The sequence below is a fragment of the Liolophura sinensis genome, chromosome 1 (genome assembly GCF_032854445.1).
Source record: "Liolophura sinensis isolate JHLJ2023 chromosome 1, CUHK_Ljap_v2, whole genome shotgun sequence".
NCBI classification, from domain to species: Eukaryota; Metazoa; Mollusca; class Polyplacophora; order Chitonida; family Chitonidae; genus Liolophura; species Liolophura sinensis.
In genome coordinates this window covers 37,309,810-37,332,622 of record NC_088295.1, presented here as the reverse complement: position 1 = coordinate 37,332,622, position 22,813 = coordinate 37,309,810, and the positions used below count along the sequence as shown (strand labels likewise).

General features: G+C 39.1%; 1 protein-coding gene across 1 annotated transcript in view; it reads left to right on the top strand.

Annotated features, from left to right (window-relative positions):
* LOC135481907 (uncharacterized) overlaps positions 1 to 19,125 on the top strand; it is a 30,581-nt gene extending 11,456 nt beyond the window's left edge. The window contains exons 7-15 of the mRNA XM_064761687.1: positions 380 to 435; positions 1,582 to 1,716; positions 2,722 to 2,867; positions 3,212 to 3,308; positions 12,280 to 12,351; positions 12,774 to 12,887; positions 13,401 to 13,634; positions 14,835 to 14,932; positions 15,452 to 19,125. Coding sequence (XP_064617757.1) covers positions 380 to 435; positions 1,582 to 1,716; positions 2,722 to 2,867; positions 3,212 to 3,308; positions 12,280 to 12,351; positions 12,774 to 12,887; positions 13,401 to 13,634; positions 14,835 to 14,932; positions 15,452 to 15,565 — 1,066 coding nt within the window. The 3' untranslated portion in view covers positions 15,566 to 19,125. The remainder of the gene's footprint in view (positions 1 to 379; positions 436 to 1,581; positions 1,717 to 2,721; positions 2,868 to 3,211; positions 3,309 to 12,279; positions 12,352 to 12,773; positions 12,888 to 13,400; positions 13,635 to 14,834; positions 14,933 to 15,451) is intronic.
* The last annotated feature ends 3,688 nt before the right edge of the window (positions 19,126 to 22,813 follow it).

The window sequence follows — 22,813 nt, the reverse complement described above, 5'->3', positions numbered from 1 at the left end:
TGTTTGTTTTTGTTTTTTTAACTTGGTACAGATTTTACGCTGTCTCCGTTATGTTACATACTTCATAAATGTCACATAGAGAATTTTTTTTTTTCCCGGGCAAAAAATATTCTGTCCAGTTTTTACATACTTAAATTGGTTCTCAGTTTTTTTACGTGTATGTAAAGAATCAACTGGGAAAAGTTTGTGGTATTGTGTGCATTACAGTTATTTTTTCACTGGTGACGCACAGATTGAGTTCAGAACATGTACCTGTGTGGACTATAAGGAGTTTCATTTGGCAGCAGTGAAGTAATCTTATCAGGATATGTAAGTCTATGTCAGGAGTCAAATTTTTGTTATTAAATTTAAATTGCTGTTTCATATATCACGTTTACAGAAGAAGCCGTAGTCGCAGTTTATCTCGTGGTGACACCAGAAGTAGTCTGAGGAGGAGTCAGTCAGTCGAGACTAGTGTACGATATCACGAGGTCCAGTTGAGTGAACGCCATCTCCGACGGGTAAGAGTGTGACTAACGGGTAAGAGTGTGACTAAGCCAAGTATGTATATGTAGCTACATATGTCAAATTTTCTGAATTATCTAAGGCTCAATTCAGAAAACCACAAACATGCAAAAAGGATAAGGTTTAGGCTTGGGCTGTTTACTTGGGCCATTGCTGTAATTACATCACAGTTTAAGTTGATAGTGACGTCTCCCTCTAGTCTCAGATGAGTGGCTGCATGACAGGTCCATGTTCATCACATTTGATATCAATACGGCAATGGACATAAACTAACTTATATCGCTATTGAGTCCAAAGAGGAGAAAATGCAATTGTATTTCAATTACAGAGAAAATGCAATTATATTTCAATTAAAAATACAATTGTAATTGTATTTTTGTTTTCATGCAACAACAGTTTTACTTTTACTCTCATTTCCTTTAATATTGTTGATCCAGGTCATACATGTACTTCTCAAGTCATAGGTTTGTTCAAACTCATCCTCAGCACCTTGTCAGCACTGAGCAATAATCATGTTGAGTATGGTTGCAATGAATTTGAATCCACAGATGCCGATGTATGATATATACCAAGAAAAAATACAGACCTTTTGTTTTTTATAACATTACATCCGACCCTATCACCATGGCCCCCGAGACCTTGCTGTTGTGTGGAAATTTTGTTTAAGGTGACAGTGATCTAGTGACCAGTTTAGGAAGTGGTGTCTTGGTTTAAGATGTCTTTGGTGGATAGAAGGAAGCTTCATCATGTGGTTTGCATAATTTATCTCATCTATATGTATAGGTGTAGCTACAAGTGTGTAAATATGGGTACCAGTAGATTTAGAACAAGCTCGTCCTGTGTTAACATAAAGACCTTACCTGTCAGTTTTCAAAGTTTACCCCAAACAAGTAATCAGAGCAGTGGTTGCAAAGACACTGACTGTTGGCTTGGTTTTTGGTTGTAATTGTTAGCACTGGTTAGATTACCCACAACCAGTCTTGCTGAAGTTCTCTATCATTTAAAGGATATTGCTTGAACTGAATTTACATTAATATGATTTCCATATGAGATGAAGAAGAATGTTGTAATTCCCAGATTATTTAATATGTATAATTGGGATTTTCAGAGAACCAGTGAGAGTGATGACGAAACTCCGAGTGACCTGTTTCTGGAAACAAAGAGTACATCTCTCGAACAAAGGCGGCGTTTGTACCAGTTCACCACATTATGGTATCTCCAGAATGACATAGGTCTTTTCTTTTGATTTTGTTGAACATTTATTGCATGTATTAAGGCATATATTTGTGTGTATGGCATGAGAATTTCAAAAACTGCTAAATTTATGGTTCATTGCCTTTGTATTAACTATTCTCATCCTGCCCATAGGGGGTTAGCATGGCAGCACAGCGCAATGACGCAGGAGCCTCTCACCAATGCAGTTGCTGTGAGTTCAAGTCCAGCTCATGCTGGATACGTGGGAAGGACTGTCAGCAACATGTGGACGGTTGCAGTTTTCCCCCGGGCTTTGCCCGTTTTCCTCCCACCATAATGCCGGCTGCCATAGTACAAGTGAAATATTCTTGAGGAGGGTGTAAAACACCAATCAGTCAATCAAATCAAAACTTATCCAGCCAAGCTGACAAGGTGCTTGCCTGTCAAACACTAGAACAGAAGAGGTGTGGTTTCAAACCCAGCCTAGGAAGAGAATATGTAGATTTCTCCTGCTTTTAATGTTCTGGGAACATTGGTGATAATAAACAGTTTGATACACATGGCTAAAAATATTTCAGAAATTTCCAAAAAGGGTGCTAAACAGACCTGTCACATGCAACAAATAGCTTTTGTCCTCACTTGCCATTGGCTTGTTAAACGTTGTTGGCCGTGTCACTCAGGTTTCCTCCCCCATGCATGAAACTGACTGACATCATGTAAGCATAAAATGCTCGCCTCCGTCATATAGGTGAACTATTCTTGAGTCTGGCGTAAAACTCCAGTCAATTAAATAAATTAAATTGGCTGAAATTGTATTACCACAGCAGAGAGTTGGCCATTAGTATGTTATCAGTTTGATGCATATATTTTGGAATTTAATTTGGATTACAGTTTTAGGCTAAATCTTGAAATTGTTGTTAAATTGAAACTGTGAGTTAGTAAATTATACATTGTGACGTTATGGTTGTAGTTAAGGAAATTTCATGAATGGCTCACCATTAACATTATAGTGTTTTGCTGCAGACTGCTCAGCAATGCCTGTTTTGAGAGCTGAGCCAGTGAAGTTTGAGCCCGGTGAGGGTCTGTGGGAGCCTGATCATGAGAAGCTGGCTGTAATCATGTCCTTGGGGACCACACAAGACCAGGCCAGGCTGGCACTTCAAGCTGGGGTAAGGCAGACGCAGAGAGATACTTTGTATTCTCTGATCTGGCAACGGGCTGGTTATATAGCCAATTTGAAATCTAATTTCTTTTTTAGCCTTCTCAAGGAAATGAACTAGAAATATACCTGATTAAACATGAATTGAAGAATTATGTGCAAACACATTTTATATGCCCACCATTGATAGTATCTACAGAACCACTTGATTTCCGATGCTCACGAACATGTACATATACTTACCATTGGCCCAAAAGCTTATTGAAAATGGATCCCGACTGAAGGTTTCGAATTCTTGTTTAACTCACCATTACAAACATGCATGTACTTATGTGTACATTTCTTGTTGACCAGGATGATGATTTAGACAAAGCCTCAGAATGGGTTCTGGAGAATGTGGAGTGGCTAACACAACAGAGGGAAGATGCCAGCACAGCTGACTCAGTCTCAAGTAAGTCATGCTAGTCCAAAATGAGCCTGTGATGTAGAATCAAGCTTATGCTTGTCTACTGTCTTTTTTCTGTCTTTAAAGGTCAGACTTTTGAGCATCTTGCTGAAATGTTTGTGGTGTGCTGGTTATTCTCTAGAAAAAAATCTTCTACAAGTTCTTTTGTACAAATACAGCCAGGTATGGTAAACATACTTGTAGATGTACAGTCAGGTATAGTAAACATACTTGTACATGTACAGTCAGGTATAGTGAACATACTTGTACATGTATGTGCATATCATGGATTATTTAAGAAATAATGTTCGCATCATGGTAGTCTAACAGTAGTTTTACATCAATGTAATGTATGATTTGATGTAAAACTACCGTTAGACTACCCTGATGCGAACATTATTTCTATTCTATTACCTTGGTAGCAGCAAAATGTTTTCGTAATTATAACAAAAACGCCATTGTGGTATAGATTTACAGCAAAAAACGCCCCCACTTTCCTGGACACGTTGTTTTCGTCCAACCGAATGCTCTATAGTGGCGTGACCTAATTTTGGACGAAACCATAATGTGTTTTACAGGGGGTGTTAAAATGCGATGCTAAATATTACGAACGTGATTCACAACTAGGATAGAATAATAAAAAGAATATGTTTGTTTCTTGAAAACAGTTCCGACTATAAAAAATAGCACTATAAAATAAAATATCTGCAGGGTTGCTGTCATATTTCAGCTAAGACGCTGTTGTCAGGGTAGGCAGGCATGGTGTCAAACAGCAACCACACTGACAGAGAGCCGGGGAGGTCGCTTGTTCCTGGCAGCGAGAGTTCGGGCAGATCAAAAGTTTTCCCAAACTCTGTCTGACAGAGCTAAAGGAGCTGGAAACCTCTGGCATCAGCAAAACAACAACGAAAGAGGGGAGCTCAACTGTTCAAACGTAATTAAAGTTTGAATTACGTACGAAAAAAAATTAATTGAAACACACAAAATTAGGTTAACAATAGTTTGATACTGAATTTTATTTGGTATACTTGCATAAATGCTTTGCGGTGGTGTTGTATTCTGTATCAAATTCATAAACACTGGGTAAGGAATGTTGAAATAATGGAACACTTCAGTTCACATATTTTCAATTCAATATTAATTTCTCAACATATGTTGATAAATAACTAAAACAGTAACATCATAGACATGTGTTTATGCTTATTATAAGTAAGCAAATAAATGTATTATAATTTATATGTTCAAGGTATCATGAGGATAAATATGATTTGCATTTACAGTATTGTGAAATACAGTGGATGGCTATCACAATTTAAATTTGTAATGACGCAATCTGTACAAAGTTATATGTACATTAAACCAGCCACGTGCACATGTTTCACTCAGTGCGCCGTACCAGTTACATAAAATATACACGTCACACGCATGCATAAAGATCATATGATGTACCAAATTTGAAGATCACCCACTCAATGGCATTTTCACTTTCAGCATTTTCTGATAACACACTTGAAGCATGCACGATATTGCTGATTTCACGGCGTTTTGAAACGGATGGTTTGGTGACATAACTCCGTATACTGGATTCATTGCGTTGGCTTGTCACAGAGATAACGTCCATCACAGAAACCCCGGCATCAGCAAGAACTGTGGTTGTTGTAGCCGGACGCAGTGATTCGTGTACCGGTGGCTGAGTTTTGTATCGCGGGAAATATCAGACATCATGGATCCGATTGTTTTGTGACCCAATGGTTGAATGCCATACCATGGTTTGTGGTCAACTGGGGACGTTTAGGAAGGGCCGCTGAAAGAAAGACTCGCGGGAAGAATTATCAGGCCCATATGTAAAAAAAAAAACTTTTCGTGAAACCATTATTTTCTCTTATTTTTTAGCATTTAAACATCCCTCTGGGCTTTAAATTATCTGTAACCTGATACTTTTCTTCTTTAAAATAAACGTTCACTCCGACAGATAAAATAGCCATTTTGTTTCTTTGTTTATATTTGTCGTGTGCTTTATTCAATGTAAACAACAACCTCTCCACCTATAGAACTACAGTAGACCCGTCCAGAAGTCAAACGCTTCTGTCTCGTGATGGGGGGTATCTAATGATTTAGATAATGTGCACTTGGCACAGATCCAAGCAGTGCATTGTATGTAATAAAAAGGAATCGAAGGGTAATAGAATAGTGGTTAATGGTCTTAAATTAAGGATACTGTAATTCTTTAACCTTTTCGCATATTTGCAAGGTGTTTATTCAGGTATATTCTGAAGGCATTATTCTGTGTTGACTGATAAAGCTATACTTTTGTGAAGCCCTGAAAATGGCCAATCCAAGCAGTGTAGTTTTGTCAACGAAAACAGATTGAAAATATGCATATATTCCACTGAAAGTTAATCTTTCATATGCAAAAAGGTTTAAGAATTAGGGTATGGGCAAAATACTTGCCAGTTGGGTATTTGTATATTTTGTAATTTGTGGTCAGGTAAAGTATTGCCATCTGTGCTTTTTAGCATTGCACATGTACTGTAGCAAAGTAGTGCTGTACACAGTGTAGAATTGTGTCTGGTATGCTTTATTAAGAGTCACTAACTGTTAAGTAGCAAAGTAATGCTGTAAACAGTAGAATTGGCATGCTTTATGGAGAGACACTAACTGTTAAGTAGCAAAGTAGTGCTGTAAACAGAGTAGAATTGTGTCTGGCATGCTTTATGGAGAGACACTAACTGTTAAGTAGCAAAGTAATGCTGTAAACAGTGTAGAATTGTGTCTGGTATGCTTTATTAAGAGTCACTAACTGTTAAGTAGCAAAGTAATGCTGTAAACAGAGTAGAATTGTGTCTGGCATGCTTTATGGAGAGACACTAACTGTTAAGTAGCAAAGTAATGCTGTAAACAGAGTAAAATTGTGTCTGGCATGCTTTATGGAGAGGCACTAACTGTTAAGTAGCAAAGTAATGCTGTAAACAGACTAGAATTGCGTCTGGCATGCTTTATGGAGAGACACTAACTGTTAAGTAGCAAAGTAATGCTGTAAACAGAGTAGAATTGTGCCTGGCATGCTTTATGGAGAGACACTAACTGTTAAGCAGTAAAGTAGTGCTGTAAACAGAGTAGAATTGTATCTGGCATGCTTTATTGAGAGACACTAACTAGCCAGGAAGCCATTTTAACTTTTAAGTTCAGGATTTACTTTATTCTGCAATCAAGCTGTATTGTGGCAAGTATTTGCATTACAAAGATTAATCCGAAGCTGAATTTCGCTTTGATATATGGATCAGGGCGTGTATATTTGCATATTTTATACATGTACTTTATCGTCGTCTACTGTGTCACGCTAAAAACTGTGAGGGACGGAGGGATATGAAACTCTGTTGTTCTTGTTCAGTCAGGCTTGAGAACCATGTACTCGCTTTGCTTGATCACACGGCAGTCCAAGACTTCACGAGATTAACTCACCAGCAACAGAATTTTAAAGAGGACATCGCTTAAGCTTTGCTATATAACAGTCAAAATACGCCTAAAATCATCAACCAGATTCCGGAAAAGGTTACTGAGGTTAGTACAGTATATGTCTGCTTACATATTAATTCTATTCTATTAATTTTATTAATTCTACATATTAACTATCCTAAAATCGAAAGGTATTACCACCGAAATTAATTTTTCACTTCTTGTGGTATGATCGAGACTGTTATCAAAATGATGTCTTCTCAAATGTCGGCTGGATCTAGCTGCAGGGTCTTTTTTCAGTTTTACTGAAGGAAACATTAGTTCACTCCAAGCCTGAACAATGCTGGCTTTTGATCAGCATGATTTTGGAATGTGCCTATTTATAGTAAATATATGTTTGGATAATGAAATTTGATGCATTTTTTCTGTTGTTTGAAAAAGTCAATAAGTTTTTCTTTCATGTTTGAGTTTTCACCGTAGCCCTTTAATATTTAAAAGAAGATTCCGATTTTGTTTTGTTTAGGCATCGGACTTATGTAGAACTTTCATTACACTGTGGTGCATGTACCTTTAAAGTTTGGAAGAGCTACCTTCAACACAAGTGAATAAAAATGCTATGGAAATCACACTTAAAAATTGCAAAGGTTTATTCGTCCGATCAACTGACCAAGACGAACCGTCCAAAATTCAGTCACCATGCCCAGTGATTAAAACCTGGTAGATTACAGATTGTAATTGGCATGTAAATAATTTTACGTTTGTGAGTAGTGTTCTTTGTCCTCAGTGGCTTTGAAAAAAACTAACAAAAAAAAATGAACAAACCAAGAAAGCATGTTTTGTTAACATTGAATAGTCATATTTGGACCTGGTTTTTTGATTAATTTCTTTGTTATACTTTTTTTGTTAATATGTGAACAGCTGTAAGAAGTCAGCTGTTTTGTTGTAATTTCTAATTCCAGAGTGCAATCCTGCACTAGCAGACATTCAGTAATAGAACTATTTGAATTTTAGATCTCTATTTCAGCAACAAGACGCATTCAATATTGCTGGGAATGTCTTCAATTATTTTAGTGTTTTTTGCATTTATTTACCACAGTATAGCATGTAAAATGAAAACCAAGCGGTAATGCAAAAATTAAATTGCATAATTTTATGTTTATAGTTTATAGCGCAGAAGAATAATTACCTGTCAGCAGGTGTATGGCTGGTAGAGGTTGGTTCCATTTGATGTTGATAGAGCATGTGGATTGGGCAGGCTACTTATGTATATATTAAAGGGAAGAAAATGGAAAAGTTCTTTTAAAATGTGCCATTCAAGTCTGATTGAAATATTGTTGATGTTCATGTGAGTGGTGAAGCAAAATTTGTACACACAGGTTCTGAGCTTAAATGCTGATTTAACATTTTAGCCCCCTCTGTTATTGTAAACTGTCTTTACAAAGCATTTTTTTTTCTTTTGGTGGAGTTGATTACTTATGCCTCGAAAATCCAGAAGGAAAAAGCCAATTGGCCATCTTCAACCAGACAAGTTGTACCCTGAGCAAATTGAGCTTGTTAGATGTCATCCTTACTCAGTGGGTACAATAAGGAGTGGCTTCTTAATAGAAAAAATGAGGAAGCCATTCTCTAATTTACCAAAATGGCCATAACTCTTCAGACATCTCACTGGAATGAGGACTAATTCTGAGTGACCTGGATTTTTTTATGTGCTTTTTCTTTCTATTTGATCAGAACCGGTTCACCGGATGCTCACATTTAAAAATTGTGAGAAGAATCGTCGTAAGTAAAATATTCTTCTGCGCAACAAAATCTATCAGTCAGAAAACCTGCAGCAAGGTTTTTAGAATTATGAACATTAGGATTTATTCCAAACACCAGTCAAAAGAGAAAAATGCAATAAATGATAGCTAATAAGCAATGCAAAGACCAAGGCTTTTGGCAAGCACAAAAAAAATGCACACCATTTTTAAAATTTAATTGATTGGTGTTTCACACCGTACTCAAGAATATTGCACTTATATGGCAAAGGCCAGTATGATGATGGGAGAAAACAGGGTTTGAAATTTGCTTCATATGATATAGTCTTTGTCTGAAATGGAGTCTGTAAAATATAAAATTGAAAATTAAGATGTCATGTATACAGTAAATCTTTAACCTTTTCTACCACTAAAGCACATTTTCCAGAGATATCTATAGCTAGAATTATTATGAAAATGATGCTAAAAATGATTTGTTTGTGTCACTAAAGCTGCAAACTGCACAAATTATTTCTCTACTCCTCATATGAAACAGCATCCTGCTCTATTGTTAGAGTAACCTCCCTTGTTTAATACTCTCGGTTGTTGACCTTAGGCTGTCCGACTAGTAGGAAAGCTTCCTGTCACAGCCAAAATATTTAACGGTTTTATTAACATCAAGCATCTTTAGAACCAAGAGAAGCTAAAGTGGTATGTTACATTTTCTCTTTATTAATAAGTATGATCTGAAATTGAGCTCATAAATGTATGTGAAAGTATTGTTTTCTTGTGACATCTAAAAGACCAACCTCTAATAAGACATGGTATTTTGTCAAAAGTGCGTTTGGGATTAGGATTCGCTGCACCAGTTATCTCGGTGGTGAAGCATATACTTCAAGAGATGTGTAGAGATCAACTCCGAACAAGTGCGCTGCTCCTGCTTGATGGGAAAGGCTCATGTGGCTCCAATAAAGACCATCACAGTTCCACGCCTAGAAGTGAATGCTGCTGTTGTTTCAATAAGAGTGAGCGCCTTGCTTGGCAAAGAGTTGGAGATGCCGACCTGAATGACGTGTTTTGGACTGATAGCAAGGTTGTCCTTGGATGTATTGCTAGCAACAACAAAAGGCTCCATGTTTGCATGGTGAACATTCGAGTCCATATCAATGGAGCTATGTATCTGGGGAAGTCAATCCAGCCGATGAAGAATTTATGGAATTGAGAAATGGAAATGACTCCTATTGACAAGGCAGAGACTACACTGGACCCAGACGATGCTGAAGTGAAGAGAGTGTTTGTTACCCAACTTACAGTTGACAGAAGTCAACCAGTGAACATTCTTGATTGTCCCCATAGATTTTCCAGTTGGAGGAGTATGAAACGAGCAACTGCCTGAGAGGTAAGACAAAGTTTAGAGCAGCTTTATCTTCTACAAACCAAAGTGATCAGCTGAAATCAAGTGTGCCTTCCAGTGCATTGTTGAATGTGCAAGAACTGAAGATTGGAGAATCTGAAATCATCAAGCAAATTTAATTGAAATTTTTTCCTGAAGAAATTGAACTGCTGCACGTGCAGAAATCCAGATTCAGTGTTGGAACAAACAGGGAGTGCACAACTTTGAGGAAGAAAGATCCCAAGTGAAATAGTAAACTTCAACACTTAGAATCTTTCGTGGACAGTGAAGGAATATTGAGAGTTGGTGGACGCCTTCAGGTGATCCTGATTTGAGACATCCGGACATCCTTCCTCGAAACCATCATGTCACGACTTTGATTATCTGACATTTTTATGAGAAAGGAAGCCATCAAGAAAGAAGCATGATGATCAGCGAAATCAGATCCAATTGCTTCTGGATAATTGGAGCCACTGCATCTGTTTCGAGCTATATTTGCAAATGTGTGATGTGCAGAAGGCTTAGGGCAAATGTGTAGCAACAGAAGATGGCTGACGTACCTGTAGATAGACCTGCAGATTCATCTGTCTTGAATCCAGAGCCATCCACATAGACAGCAAACTCACTAAAGACTGATGCTTTCACCAATGCGCTGCCGCGTTTCATTTCCATGAGAGGCTCAATCCGATAACCCCAATATGATCGAGGGACCAACTTTGTTGGAGCGGAAACTGAGTTAAAATGGGCTTGGGAGGAAATGGATCATGATCACATAACCCAGTTACTTGGAGGAGAAGAATTATGACTGCTTCAGCTTCATAATGAATGTGCCGTCAGCAAGTCACATGGGCGGCAGATAGGAGCGGGAGATTCGTTCCGTGCGGAATATACTAGCAACTATTATGCATCAAGCCGGAAATCAGCTGGATGATGAACTGTTGAGAACTTTGATGTTTGAAGTAGATGCAATCATAAACAGTCGTCCTCTCACCGTGGACAATTTAAAGATCCTACATCTCTGAAACCATTGACTCCGAATTAGTTACATTTCATTGAAACCTGGTGTACTCTTGCCACCTCCAGGAGTATTCCAAAGGACCGACTTGTGCACAAGAAAGCGTTGGAAAAGAGTCCAGTACCTTCGCTAACAAGCTCTGGATCAGATGGAGGAAAGAATACCTGCAGAACATTACACCACGGCAGAAATGGAACATTCCTCGACACAACATACAGATCGGAGATGTAATACTTGTGAAAAATGACAGTGTGTCCTGCGACCACTGGCACCTTGCCCAAATAACGGAAGTTTATCCAGAAGAGGATCAGCCCCTCCGCAAAGTGAAATTAGTAGTTGGGAACTCATAATTGAGTTAAAATTGGGCTCATAATCGTACGTGAAAGTATTGTTTTATTGTAACATCTACCGATTTAACTTGTTTATATGTGTAGCCTATGCCATGTGAAAGCTTCACTGAGGGATGTATTTTCATTTTCTGTAAGTTTGATCGTGTTGCTGTTTTATGAAACATCCAAGGTGATGTATTTCTGTTGTTACAGTTTCACAGTCTTCTGCAATATGTAACATCATCATCATTTGTGTATAGAGTCCAGTGTGAATATTTAGCTGCTATGCTTGTGCCTTGTGTTGATATAATAAAAGAGACTTCTGTATGGACACTGAATTCAACCTTGATATTTGCTTACGTTCTTTCGATATCTTCTCAGGACAACCGCTTTAATTTATTTGTGATCTTATCAGCATGGTTTATGCTAGAGGTGCTGTTACACCATAGAAAAGTGTTATAAAATAGTTATTGCAGTGGTGGTTGAAGAATTAAGACAACTCTTATGTGTATATCAGCTGTAAGGTAAATTATGTGTACACAATTTTTGAAGTTAAAATACTGTTTTGATTTAAGAGGGTGTATTTTATTGACTTAGAGATTTGCTTTAACACCTATGTTTTTAAATCCAAACAGGGATCGGGAAAGTGGGTTAACAATCGGAGATCATGTAGAAATTAAGGGTCATGTACAGAGAAGGACTTTTATACCTGTTACTATTTATTTATTTGATTGATGTTTTACACTGTGTGCAAGAATATTTCACTTACAAGACAGCGGCCAACATCATATCTTATCGGGCATTATGGCAAATGGCGTAGTGACTGTATTTATCAGGTCTTTTGGATATGACATCAGCTCTGTCCAGACATTGGCTCACTCCAGCAGCCAGCAATAGTTTCCGAAGCGGTTGACTTGCTCGGGTTTGCCGTGGGCTACCCAGACTTTGTGGTGACACTGCCTGGGCTAACACCATGGGCTCTAACAGCCGAGTTTCATATCCCTCCGTCTCGTAATCCCAGCTATGAAAAACTGCTTTTCTTTTGTAGAATCGTCTCCTGCCATTTTTCCAGTAGATGCGACATTAGAATATGTGGGCTCAGACAGATATTATGTCGTAGGTAAGAAAGGCATCTAATTCTTCTGTGCTAATTGGCTTTAAACCCAGTTAATGAATTTTTGTGTTTCGATACTTGATTAGTATACCATATGGCGAGGTTTTTACCAATACACTTCTGATCGACCAGCTACACAAAGAAAGACAGGCTCATTGAACCTTGAGGAACTTCAGCATTTCAGTATAATCACATACACCTGTTATTGAGTTGTCAGTAGATTTGATGGAGTTCACAGTATAGCCCTTGCCAGTTTTAAAACCAGTAAGTTTTTAACCACATTTCCATGGCTGTTCAATGACTTTTAGTTTGGTCCAGTGTTTTTAAGGCTTAAACTATGTCTTGACGGAGGGATGTGAAGAATGTTTTCAGAATAATGCTTGTTCAGTGTGAATATTTGAGTAAAGTTTGACACTTATTTTGGATAGACTCACCAGTGGATTACGAGCAGGATGCAGAAAATGAGCTTCAAACTTCGATGAGTATAGCCCATGCCTCAACAGAAATCATCTCTCAGATTGTCTGTGGATTTCTCAACTGTGGTCAGTTTATTCTGATGTCTTTTAGCACTAGTTCTTGCTTGAATCCCACGAGCTGCAAAGTCTCGTGTAGAAATCAAATTCACTATATAAGTGGCAGCTCACATAGTCCGTTTCTCCTAAGGTTACATAAATGGAAATCATTGCTTTACAGTTGGAATAAATATTTTTCATTGTTGTAGGAGGGTATTGAAATCAAAATAAAACTTGAAAATCGTCTAATTAAAGGGAAATGTTGACTTCATGTCCAAGCAATTCTTTTCCTGTTTAAGGCCAACTTACATAATCGGAAAGCCTTGAAAAACTGCCAAGCCATAAAGACATCAAGATCAAACAATGTAAAAAGCTGAATTTTCATTTCCTCTTGCCCATAAAACAGAAATAAAGTTGATGAACCTAAAAACATGTGTGTGACGGATTTCAGCAGGTCAATTTTAAGGTTTTTGTCTGGTTTTACAGTTTAATGCATAATTTGGTTTTCCATAACCCTTACCGGTACTTATATGATTGTTGTAGGTAGAGATGGCAGAATTGTGTTTGGGGTTCGCCCGGACGGCCGAGTTCATGGAGTGAGTGTGAACAGAGAGGAGCGGGACCAGTTCCGCCTTGGAGTGGATCGTATGATGGTTGACAAGCTAACACCTCTTGTCATCTACTCTATGTACGAAATCGTCTACTGTCCCGTTGTGAGGCCGCAAGGTCATGCTGACCCACTGACCAGAAAGCTATTAAAGGATGTCTTTGTTGTGGGTGAGTCTTGATAGAAATATGTGCATTGTTGAGCTAATCATCAATAAATTTAAGAAATATCTTGCTAATATAAAAAGAATATAAAAGATTTACAAAATGTACCCGGTAGGAGTTTTATTTTTTCTTTGTGCTTGAACTTCACTAGCTAGATGTCATTATGGTTGAATGTTTCACTGCTTGTTTGATGTATTGACCTCTGAGAGGAAAGAAAGGTTGAAATGTCTTGTTACATGACAAGTTGACATATCCAAAGTTTTTTGGCCCATTTCGCAAAACTTCTGTAGTTGGCTAAGTGACATTTAGCCGACTACCATAAGTAGACTATGAAAAAAATTGACCAGGCTGTTTTACAAAAGTAAACAAGCTTAGCCTAAAGTCTAAAGCTTAGTAGGCTTGCCATAGCCTGGCTTACCATAGCCTGCTATGTGGCAGCTCTGCATCAAACTGATTGGTTGAATCAATGCTGGTAATTGTTAAATCATATCCAAAATATATATATTACATTACCATGTATAAATCACAGAAAAGGGTGATAATTTCTCCTTCAGTTTCATTTTGACACAGTTTGTTAACAAAGGGCTATAACTCTCACAACAGATGGTAAAAGCGAAACAAATACAACATAGCAGTACACATTTCAGTGGTTTGTGAACTTTAAAAACAATTTTGTGTGCTGTTAAAAGGTGATTTATTCATATTTTTATAGAATCAATTAGTAAACTTTAAAACTCGGACACACAACAGTTTTAATGTCAATTTTGCCTCCTTAAATAGAGATTTTGGACTAATTTTCAAAATCTGAGACTAAAAGCTTTAGCCGATATCCAAATATTTTCTTTGTTAAGGTTAGACAAAATTGCTAATCAGTTAACTGAGTTATCCATCGGAGTTAAAAGCTTAGCCTTTAGACTTTTTGTGAAACAGGCCTTGGGTCATGCAGGCTTCCTCTCCGGCTGTAGCCTACTTGGGAAGGTTGGTCAGCAGCCTGCAAATTGTCATGGTTTCCCCCAGAACTCTGCCTGCTTTCAACCATAATGCTTCCCGCTATTGTATAAGTGAAATATTCTCAATTATCGCGTAAAACACCAATCAAATAAATAAATTGATAAGTAATGTCTGAAAGGATATAATTCATGTGTTTAAAGATTTTGTACGCTTCATATGAATTGAATTTGTTCTTTTCATGTTTGTTCTTGTCAGAAATTCTTTTGAAGTGCAGCCCAGGAACAGTGTACACTTTGAGAAATGGAATGCTCTATTATAGATTAGGTCCCAAAACTGTTCACTTGAACACTCAGGTAAGTATTTTCTCATTTCATCGGTGACTCACTGGTAAGAAAGATTTCCTACATGTTGAATACTGTACAGGGTAATCATGGTAATATATTACATCAGAGGTCCTTACATGTAGAGGGGTAAAGGCCGCAGCCTTATGTTAGGAGGTTTGCCTGGTCAGTGACTTCTTTCACATAAAAGAAAGTTAAAAATAAATGATCCCAAAATAAATAAGGCATTTGACGAGCAGTACGGTTAATGTAATATATGAATGAAAAAAATTTCTAGAAATTTATGCAGACAGAACTATCTCACGAAATGTTATTTTGATTTAAAATGTGTTATTAAAAGATGTTGGAAGAAGATAAATTGTACTTATTTGATACTGTGAAATCCTTATACAGTTGAATGTGTTAGTCATTTCTGTCATTGATCTCAGTTTGATGAAAACAATGTCACTCACAAGTGTTGAAAAGCAATGGAGTTTTAAAACTGCATTTTCAAATGAGTTTTGATCTGTTAATCTCTGTCTTTTTGGACAGGAAATGCGTCAGATGGTTGAGATGGAAGAAGAAGCTAAATGTAAGGCTGAAGTCCGAAAGCTTCAGAAAGATTTAGAAACATTAAGGCGTCTAGTCAAGGAAAAAGAGCAATGACATATGTGTATAAGCTGTGGTGAGGGAAAAAACACAGTAGCCATGGTAACGTACAGATGTGTGAACAGTGGTCGAGGAAAGACACCATAACAGACACATATGAGTTCTGGTTGAGGAGACAATAACAGATAGATGTTTGATTTGTGGTAAACCTAAAACATAATAACGGATACATGGTTTTGTTAAGGGAAAGACAGTAACGTACACCTGTATGAGCTGTTATCATGAGAAAATCAGAGTACACTCGGATGCATGTCTTCTTGTGTACATGTGTGCAAAGACGTAGTATTAAGTGGTCACACATATGAGTTGATCCTGATGTGGAGACAGTGACAAGGGTGCTTTTTAGTCTGTTTGACCAGACAAACAGAGTTGGTTACTTCCCTTTTGCCCTAGTATCAGATGCCTCAAGGGAGATATGCTTCTTCTCATATAGATTTAGCGACTTACCTAACACAAGAAGTGCAATGTTGAACACGTCGATGGTCATGGGCTTGTTTGTCATATTACATGCTCTCATGGAGATGAATGACATTCCCGTCTATTTCCAATGCAGGCATGTGTATGTCTTATGTGTATATGCGTACATGCTGTTAGTTTTTAGGTAGCGAAGAATTTCGTATAATGGAGATTTTCCATACGTACCTGTACCTTAAGCCGATTTCACAAAACCAGCTTTGACTTCAGTCAGAATTTGAAATATGATTTGGGCTTACTTTCGAACCCTTGTAAATTAAAATTTTGACCACCTCATCGAACTCACCCGAGACAAGTTTGTCAAAATTAGAACCTCCATTACCAAAAACTAAGCATTATGACAATGCCAAGCCTGTTTAGCATTGACTTAATCTTTACTTTAGAGCTGTTTTCTGACACAACTGGTCTAAATTTGTTTCTAACCATTGGAATTTTTATTTTAACAAAAAACCATGGTTGACTGTTTTAAAATATACCAACTTCCTTGGGAATTATTAATTAACCATGTTCAGGAAATATGGCCACACAATTTAAGCTAAGCTTTATTAAATGTGGCTTCACGATGCTGAGCCACAAATGCATGTACTTCAACATTGGTACATGTACTTCAGCATTGGTACATGTACTTCAACATTGGTACATGTACTTCAACATTGGTACATGTACTTCAGCATTGGTACATGCACTTCAACATTGGTACATGCACTTCAACATTGGTACATGTACTTCAACATTGGTGCGTGTACTTCAGCATTGTTACATGTACTTGTAACTGTTGGGTATCTATGTTATAACATAGACCTTGAAGTAGAAATAGAAGGCAGTGGCATGCCTAAAACAAACCAAAGGGTACGAGTTCAATACATTATACATTTGCACATACAGCTACATAAATTCACATTTACATATATGTCAAACATATTTATATGTATACATTTTAGCAATTAAAGCAAATAAATTTGTACTATGAATTTCAGCAAAAAAAAAAAAAAAATATTTCAACAACGTACTCACAAAGGATAGATCTGTTTAAAACCTTAATAATTATAAACTTAATAAAGCATTCTATTGGCACATATAAACCTATTAAATTGCTTAACAAACAAGTGCGTGTACATTCCACACTGCAGTGGAATTATTACTTAGTTCAGTACGCTAATTAATAATAAAAATTCTTACTCAACCACAGCTCACGGATACATGATAGGCTACAGCACTGTATCAACAACACTCAGTCTTTGTCATCTTTGACAAACTTTGTCATTGTAGTGTTGTCACCGACTGAGCAACACATCCATCAATCAATCACTTACGGTTGACTACCTGATGCCCATAGCTAGGCCCAGAGCGTACGCTTTGCGCTGCAACTGTAGGATGTGGGACTGGAGAGCCCCGTCGTACGCATCGTCTCGCATCAACAAGGCGATGTCTGGGAGGGCTCGCACGAAGTCTTGCCGTTGGTGCGGTAACTGAGGGTGACACCTTCTTTGGTCTGGTAGAGGGGACCGCCGGGTCGGGATGCTCTCCATTTCTTCATGTGCACCAACATGACACCTTTGGGGGACGTCAGTGGTGAGATACAACCTGTCAGATAACGACTAACGCACCGTCAAGCCGGCCTAAGAGAGACCTGGATCCAGTTTCTTCAACCCCGCCCATCCGTGACCATCCAGAAACACCACACTGTGGTGGGGACTCGTTGTCTGCGGGACATTGTAGAATTTCAGCCTTGTCTTTACGCACCTCTTCCAAGAGCTACAGTGTGAGGTGAAGTTTAACCACGGTCTCGATGAGGGATGTGCACACCTTCTCGATAAGCTCTGCTGGCAGAGGGTTGGCAGAAGCGGATCGTTTCGACATAACGGCAGCGTCTATCCAAAAAGCATCTTGGCTAGCGTGGCGTGGAGTTGAGTAGGCAGGTATAGCAGTAGCTTGCTCCTTTACGGCACCCACGCCTCTATTTACCTCTAATTGGAGGACGCGGCGGGGACGTCAACGAAATCCGAGCGGAAACATCCAACCCACCCACTGACGCGGACCTCAACGAAATTCGCGTAGGAACATACCAGTCGACCATTGGTCTGTTTTGGTGGGACACAGCAGTCACTTGACAATGCACAACCCGACTTGTTTCACTCATCTCTTCAACCCAGGCAATATAGTATACTATACTATAGTCTTAGAGCGCGGGCTCAACGACATGACACCACCGCAATCTGACATGAAAGTGATACACTATGCTACTATCGCCGCTATGGAGAGGGGAGAAAGGTAGTAAATGGATAGGTGGCAGTTGCCGTCCGTCGGGTTGGGGGTAAAGTTATTCATCTCCCAGAAATAATTGGATTATACAGACATGATGGTGGTAAGGATATTTTCATCAGTTCACTTTAAGACACATTAGAATCCCTGTTTATTTAGAATTACATTTCCCTTATCGCTCTGTGGGACGAGATGTAGAGACATTGTCGGGTGGCGGGATCCTGGCGGGCACTGTTGGACTTCAAGGCGGTCGCTTATGCTCAAAGCATAACGATTGGTACTTACCTTTAGATTTGCAGGTATAGTCTAAATTGTCTCTAGTGTTGCGTAGAGATGTTTCCTGTGAGGATGCACAGGGGGCTGTTAAACGGAGATCTGAAAACCTAATTCCCTAGTGCTACATAGGGGTGTGAGCTTGCGTGATTGACTTACGAACGGGGCAGAGAGTTATTTCAATTATTGACCGTGGTTTATTTTCTACTGTTACATAGAGATGTGGGGCTTTCCTGCAGAGTGCACAGGTGTCTGTTTGACGGAGGTGTCTAACCCTAATTCCCTAGGGCTACATAGGGATGTGGGCTAGCGTGATTGATTACTCAAGGGTGTCGGGAGGTTTTGTCACTTATTCACAAATGCTACATAGTGATGTGGATTACCCTTTGGGGGGACACAAGGCGTGGTTATTTGAAGCCCCGTTTCTTCGCCCGCATAGCGGTTAACGTTCGGTTCGCTCACCGGGTGTCCTGTCAACCTTAGCAATGTAACTTTTGAATTAAAGTCGCGGCCATATCTATCCAAACCAATAAACTACTTGCTGTTAATTGCTGTTGTTTGTGGGTATTTTAATTAACACATGTATATGGGTAAATAGCTCAGGGTAATCTCCTTTACAAAAATGGCGCCCGACTACACTCAAGGCCGATTTGCTTTGGATGAAAACAGGTGTGATTTATTATATACTAAGGACTAATTCTCGGAGTGAACTAACACTGGAAAAAACATGCAGCTGAGATTTCAACTGACCTTGACCACCCCCAGTGCCTACTATAAGACAGACCGTCCTCTCAGGTGCCGTCCTCTCTGCGGCCGTCACCCCACAGGACAGGTAAAATTCAGGTACAAATTACTATAGCAGCCCTTAATATGTTACATTCAGAAAAACTCTAGCAATTGTCCTTTTCATGGTTTGGTATTAAATGATTTTAAGACAGCCGCACTAATTACGGCATGTATTTTCCTGTCCTGAAAACCTGCAGTAGGTTTCCCTACATTGCACAGATACGCATGAGCAATGCTACTGTACCCGCTAATAACAACTCCGTAGCACTAATCATTAGAGCAGGAGAGGGAAAATGGCTGTAAATTATTGCCTGGAAAGATAATTAGCACCAATCGATAAAAGCCTATGACGATCGTAGGCTTTGATGATTGTAACTAACATGTCAGCACATAACAATGACATGATGAACAAGTTACAGTCGACATAGCTAGTCTCAAAGTTCACTGTCATGGCCGCAATACCCATATAAAAGTCTCCGTTTTTCTTTGCAGCTGCCTTATTTGTACAACACAGTTTACTTTGCTGCCATTGTGCTGATGTACGCTACTAGCGCACCCTAGCCTGCAATTTTCGCAAAGGATTTCGCAAAATCACGAGAAAATGACATCGCGAGTTTTTCCATCCCTAATCGTGTGAACGGGGAGTGTAAGATACTGACGCAGGCCACAGCTGTCTGTCATGTTCGGTAATCTGTATTTTCTCTCGTTGCAACCCACGTCCCGCGAGACGAGGCTTTACATTATGGGTATCGCACCCTGGTGTATGAACTTACATTACATCCCATTTTCTTTACAGTTACTCTTACCGTTTATGATCTAATCCAGTACACAGAAGGGATCACTTTGTGCCTTAAAGTCCATGGCATAAAACAGCACCTAGATTAATAAATCTGCAAGCGAAACAAATACACACATGCATGGAATACAACTGAAAAAACAAAACAGACTCCGTCCTTGCCAGCTGTCCTTAGACCACAGATGTGTTCATAAAGAAGTAGAATTGAACTTAATACAGAAGTAAAATTCACTGAATTCTTTTCAGGAATTGAAAACTATAATGTGCCTGAAACATTTTACGTTAGAGTCCAAGCACACTAAACATTGCCTTACCCAGGATCACAGGAGCAGTTATGGCCAATTCTTTCAGTTTCTGGAAACTGTCCTCTTGTGGCTTGTCCCAGTGCCACTCAACATCCTTCAGTTCTAACTCACGTAAGGGTGCTGTAACATCTGAAAGATTTGGCATGAATTTAGCCAAGCACTGTATGAATTAAAAAAATATGCGACTTCAGATTGTCGCTCCTTGCACTTGATGATGTTTAACTTCATGTTGTACTCTGACGCTCTCTCCAAAATATTCCTCAGTCGTTCATCATGTTCCTGGTCATTGGTTGCCTATACCAGGATGTCGTCCATTAGCGAATCAGCAACTGGAACAGTCTCTAACATTTGGGACACAATGCGCTGGAAGACTTCTGGTGCCGATTTTATGCCGAGGGGCAATATGGTAAATCTGAAAAGACCAAATTGGAGAGTTGAATGTGCACAACTTGGAACTTTCTTCATCCAGCTTTATCTGCCAAAAACCGCACTTGGCGTCTAAAACTGAAAATACCTTGGCTCCGGGCATGTCTGATACAACCTCTTCGATTGTTTTCATTGGGTGGTGTTCCCGCTGTTTTGCCCGATATAAGTCTCCTGGGTCAATACATATCTTGACTTTATCTTGCTTGACCACTGTTACCAAGTCGGCTCCTCCTGTCTAACAATTACACCCAGTTAAAGCATCCTATTAAGTTCATCTTTGATCTTGGCCTTAAGTGCTATTGGCACCTTCCTAGGCGGGTGTACCACAGATGGTACGGTTGAATCAAGTTTAAAAGAATGTTCAACTGGTAGACATCCTAAACCTTCAAAGAGATCAGGAGACTCACTCAAAATGTCACTGTCCGCTATTTCAGGTTTTGGCAACCTGTAGAGAGGGTATGAGTTAACAACATCAACCCTTGTGTCGTCCTCCATTGATGCAAGTTGTATTTGGGCCATTTAGTACGTTCTGGCGATGTCAATTGCTTTGTCAAGTGTGAGTACTGTCCTTTGACTAATTAACCGCTCACGAAGTTTATCTAACCAAATTCCAGATACAATTGCGTCTCGCACCATTTCATCATTGTCTGCATAGGAACTGTCCTTAACAAGCAATTTCAGTTCCGTGACGAAATGTTCAAAAGGTTCACACTCACCTTGCCAGACGCGCTGAAATTTGTACCGCGCACACATGGGGTTAACTTTCGGTTTCACATGAGCTTCAAACCTGTCAAAAGCCTTCAGCTTTTGCCGATCCTCAGCCGAGAAATCAGTCCAAGTGTTATGTATGTCTCTGCCAACATCAACTACCCATAAAAGCAGGTAACTGCACTTTTCCGGTTGCGATTTTGACATGTATGGGCCGTCGAACATCAACTCCACGTGCTGACGAAACTCCCGCCATGCGTCCGTCAAGTTGGAACTTTCCCTGTCCATTACAGGATAAAAAACATAGATCGCCTCCATTTCGTCATTCACACACTGACTTAGACGGTTGGAAAAAAATTTCACGTCGTCTAAAGAACTGATGTTCACAACAAACTGCACGTAAACATAAGCGTCATGTCCGACATTCACTTACCATTCGTAGTCCGTAAAGGGCGTCCCAAGTCGATATTCGCAAGATCCATTTCCAAAACAACGTTTAACACTAGCTCCCAAAGACAAAGATATGTAAGAAATTATACAAATAAGAAATAAAGTCCGTAACACACAAAAGAGAAGCGGTCATCAGTTTTCAATGATGCCGGGCAGACAGTGGATATTCCAGGCATGAATTCCATATCAAAGTTCAAATTCGTAGTCCGTGAATGAGTTCCAAGTCAAATGATAATTAAACAAGTATCTCAGTCGCGCTTTGATTGCAACTGTTCAAAAAGGCATCATGCAGATGTAATGAGCATGGCTACCTTTACGGCCCCTAGCCCCAGGTTAAGCGGTATTAGATACAGTTTGAAAATAACGAGCGTTACAGAGCGTAACCGATCAGATTATGATTCAAAAGTAACGGACGATTACGTCTTTCCCGTTAATATGTACATACTAAGATCTCATACTACAAGAGGCGCCATCTATGATGTTACACATGACATGTTGGTCTGTATAAAAGCTGTCTACAAGATAGACGGTTACACTGGGCAACCAGCGCCATATATATTGTTAAATACCATGTACGTGATAGATATGTACATAGGGATAACAGCGCCGTCTGTGTGGTTGATCACAATGCAGATTGCCAGATTCTGATTTCTCTGTCCATACCTGCCAACGAGTGTTATACTCATTGTAAAAATTGAGAAATGAAGAATGAAGGCGTTTGATGGAGCATCCTTGACAAACTAGTTTTTGAACTAACAACTTGAC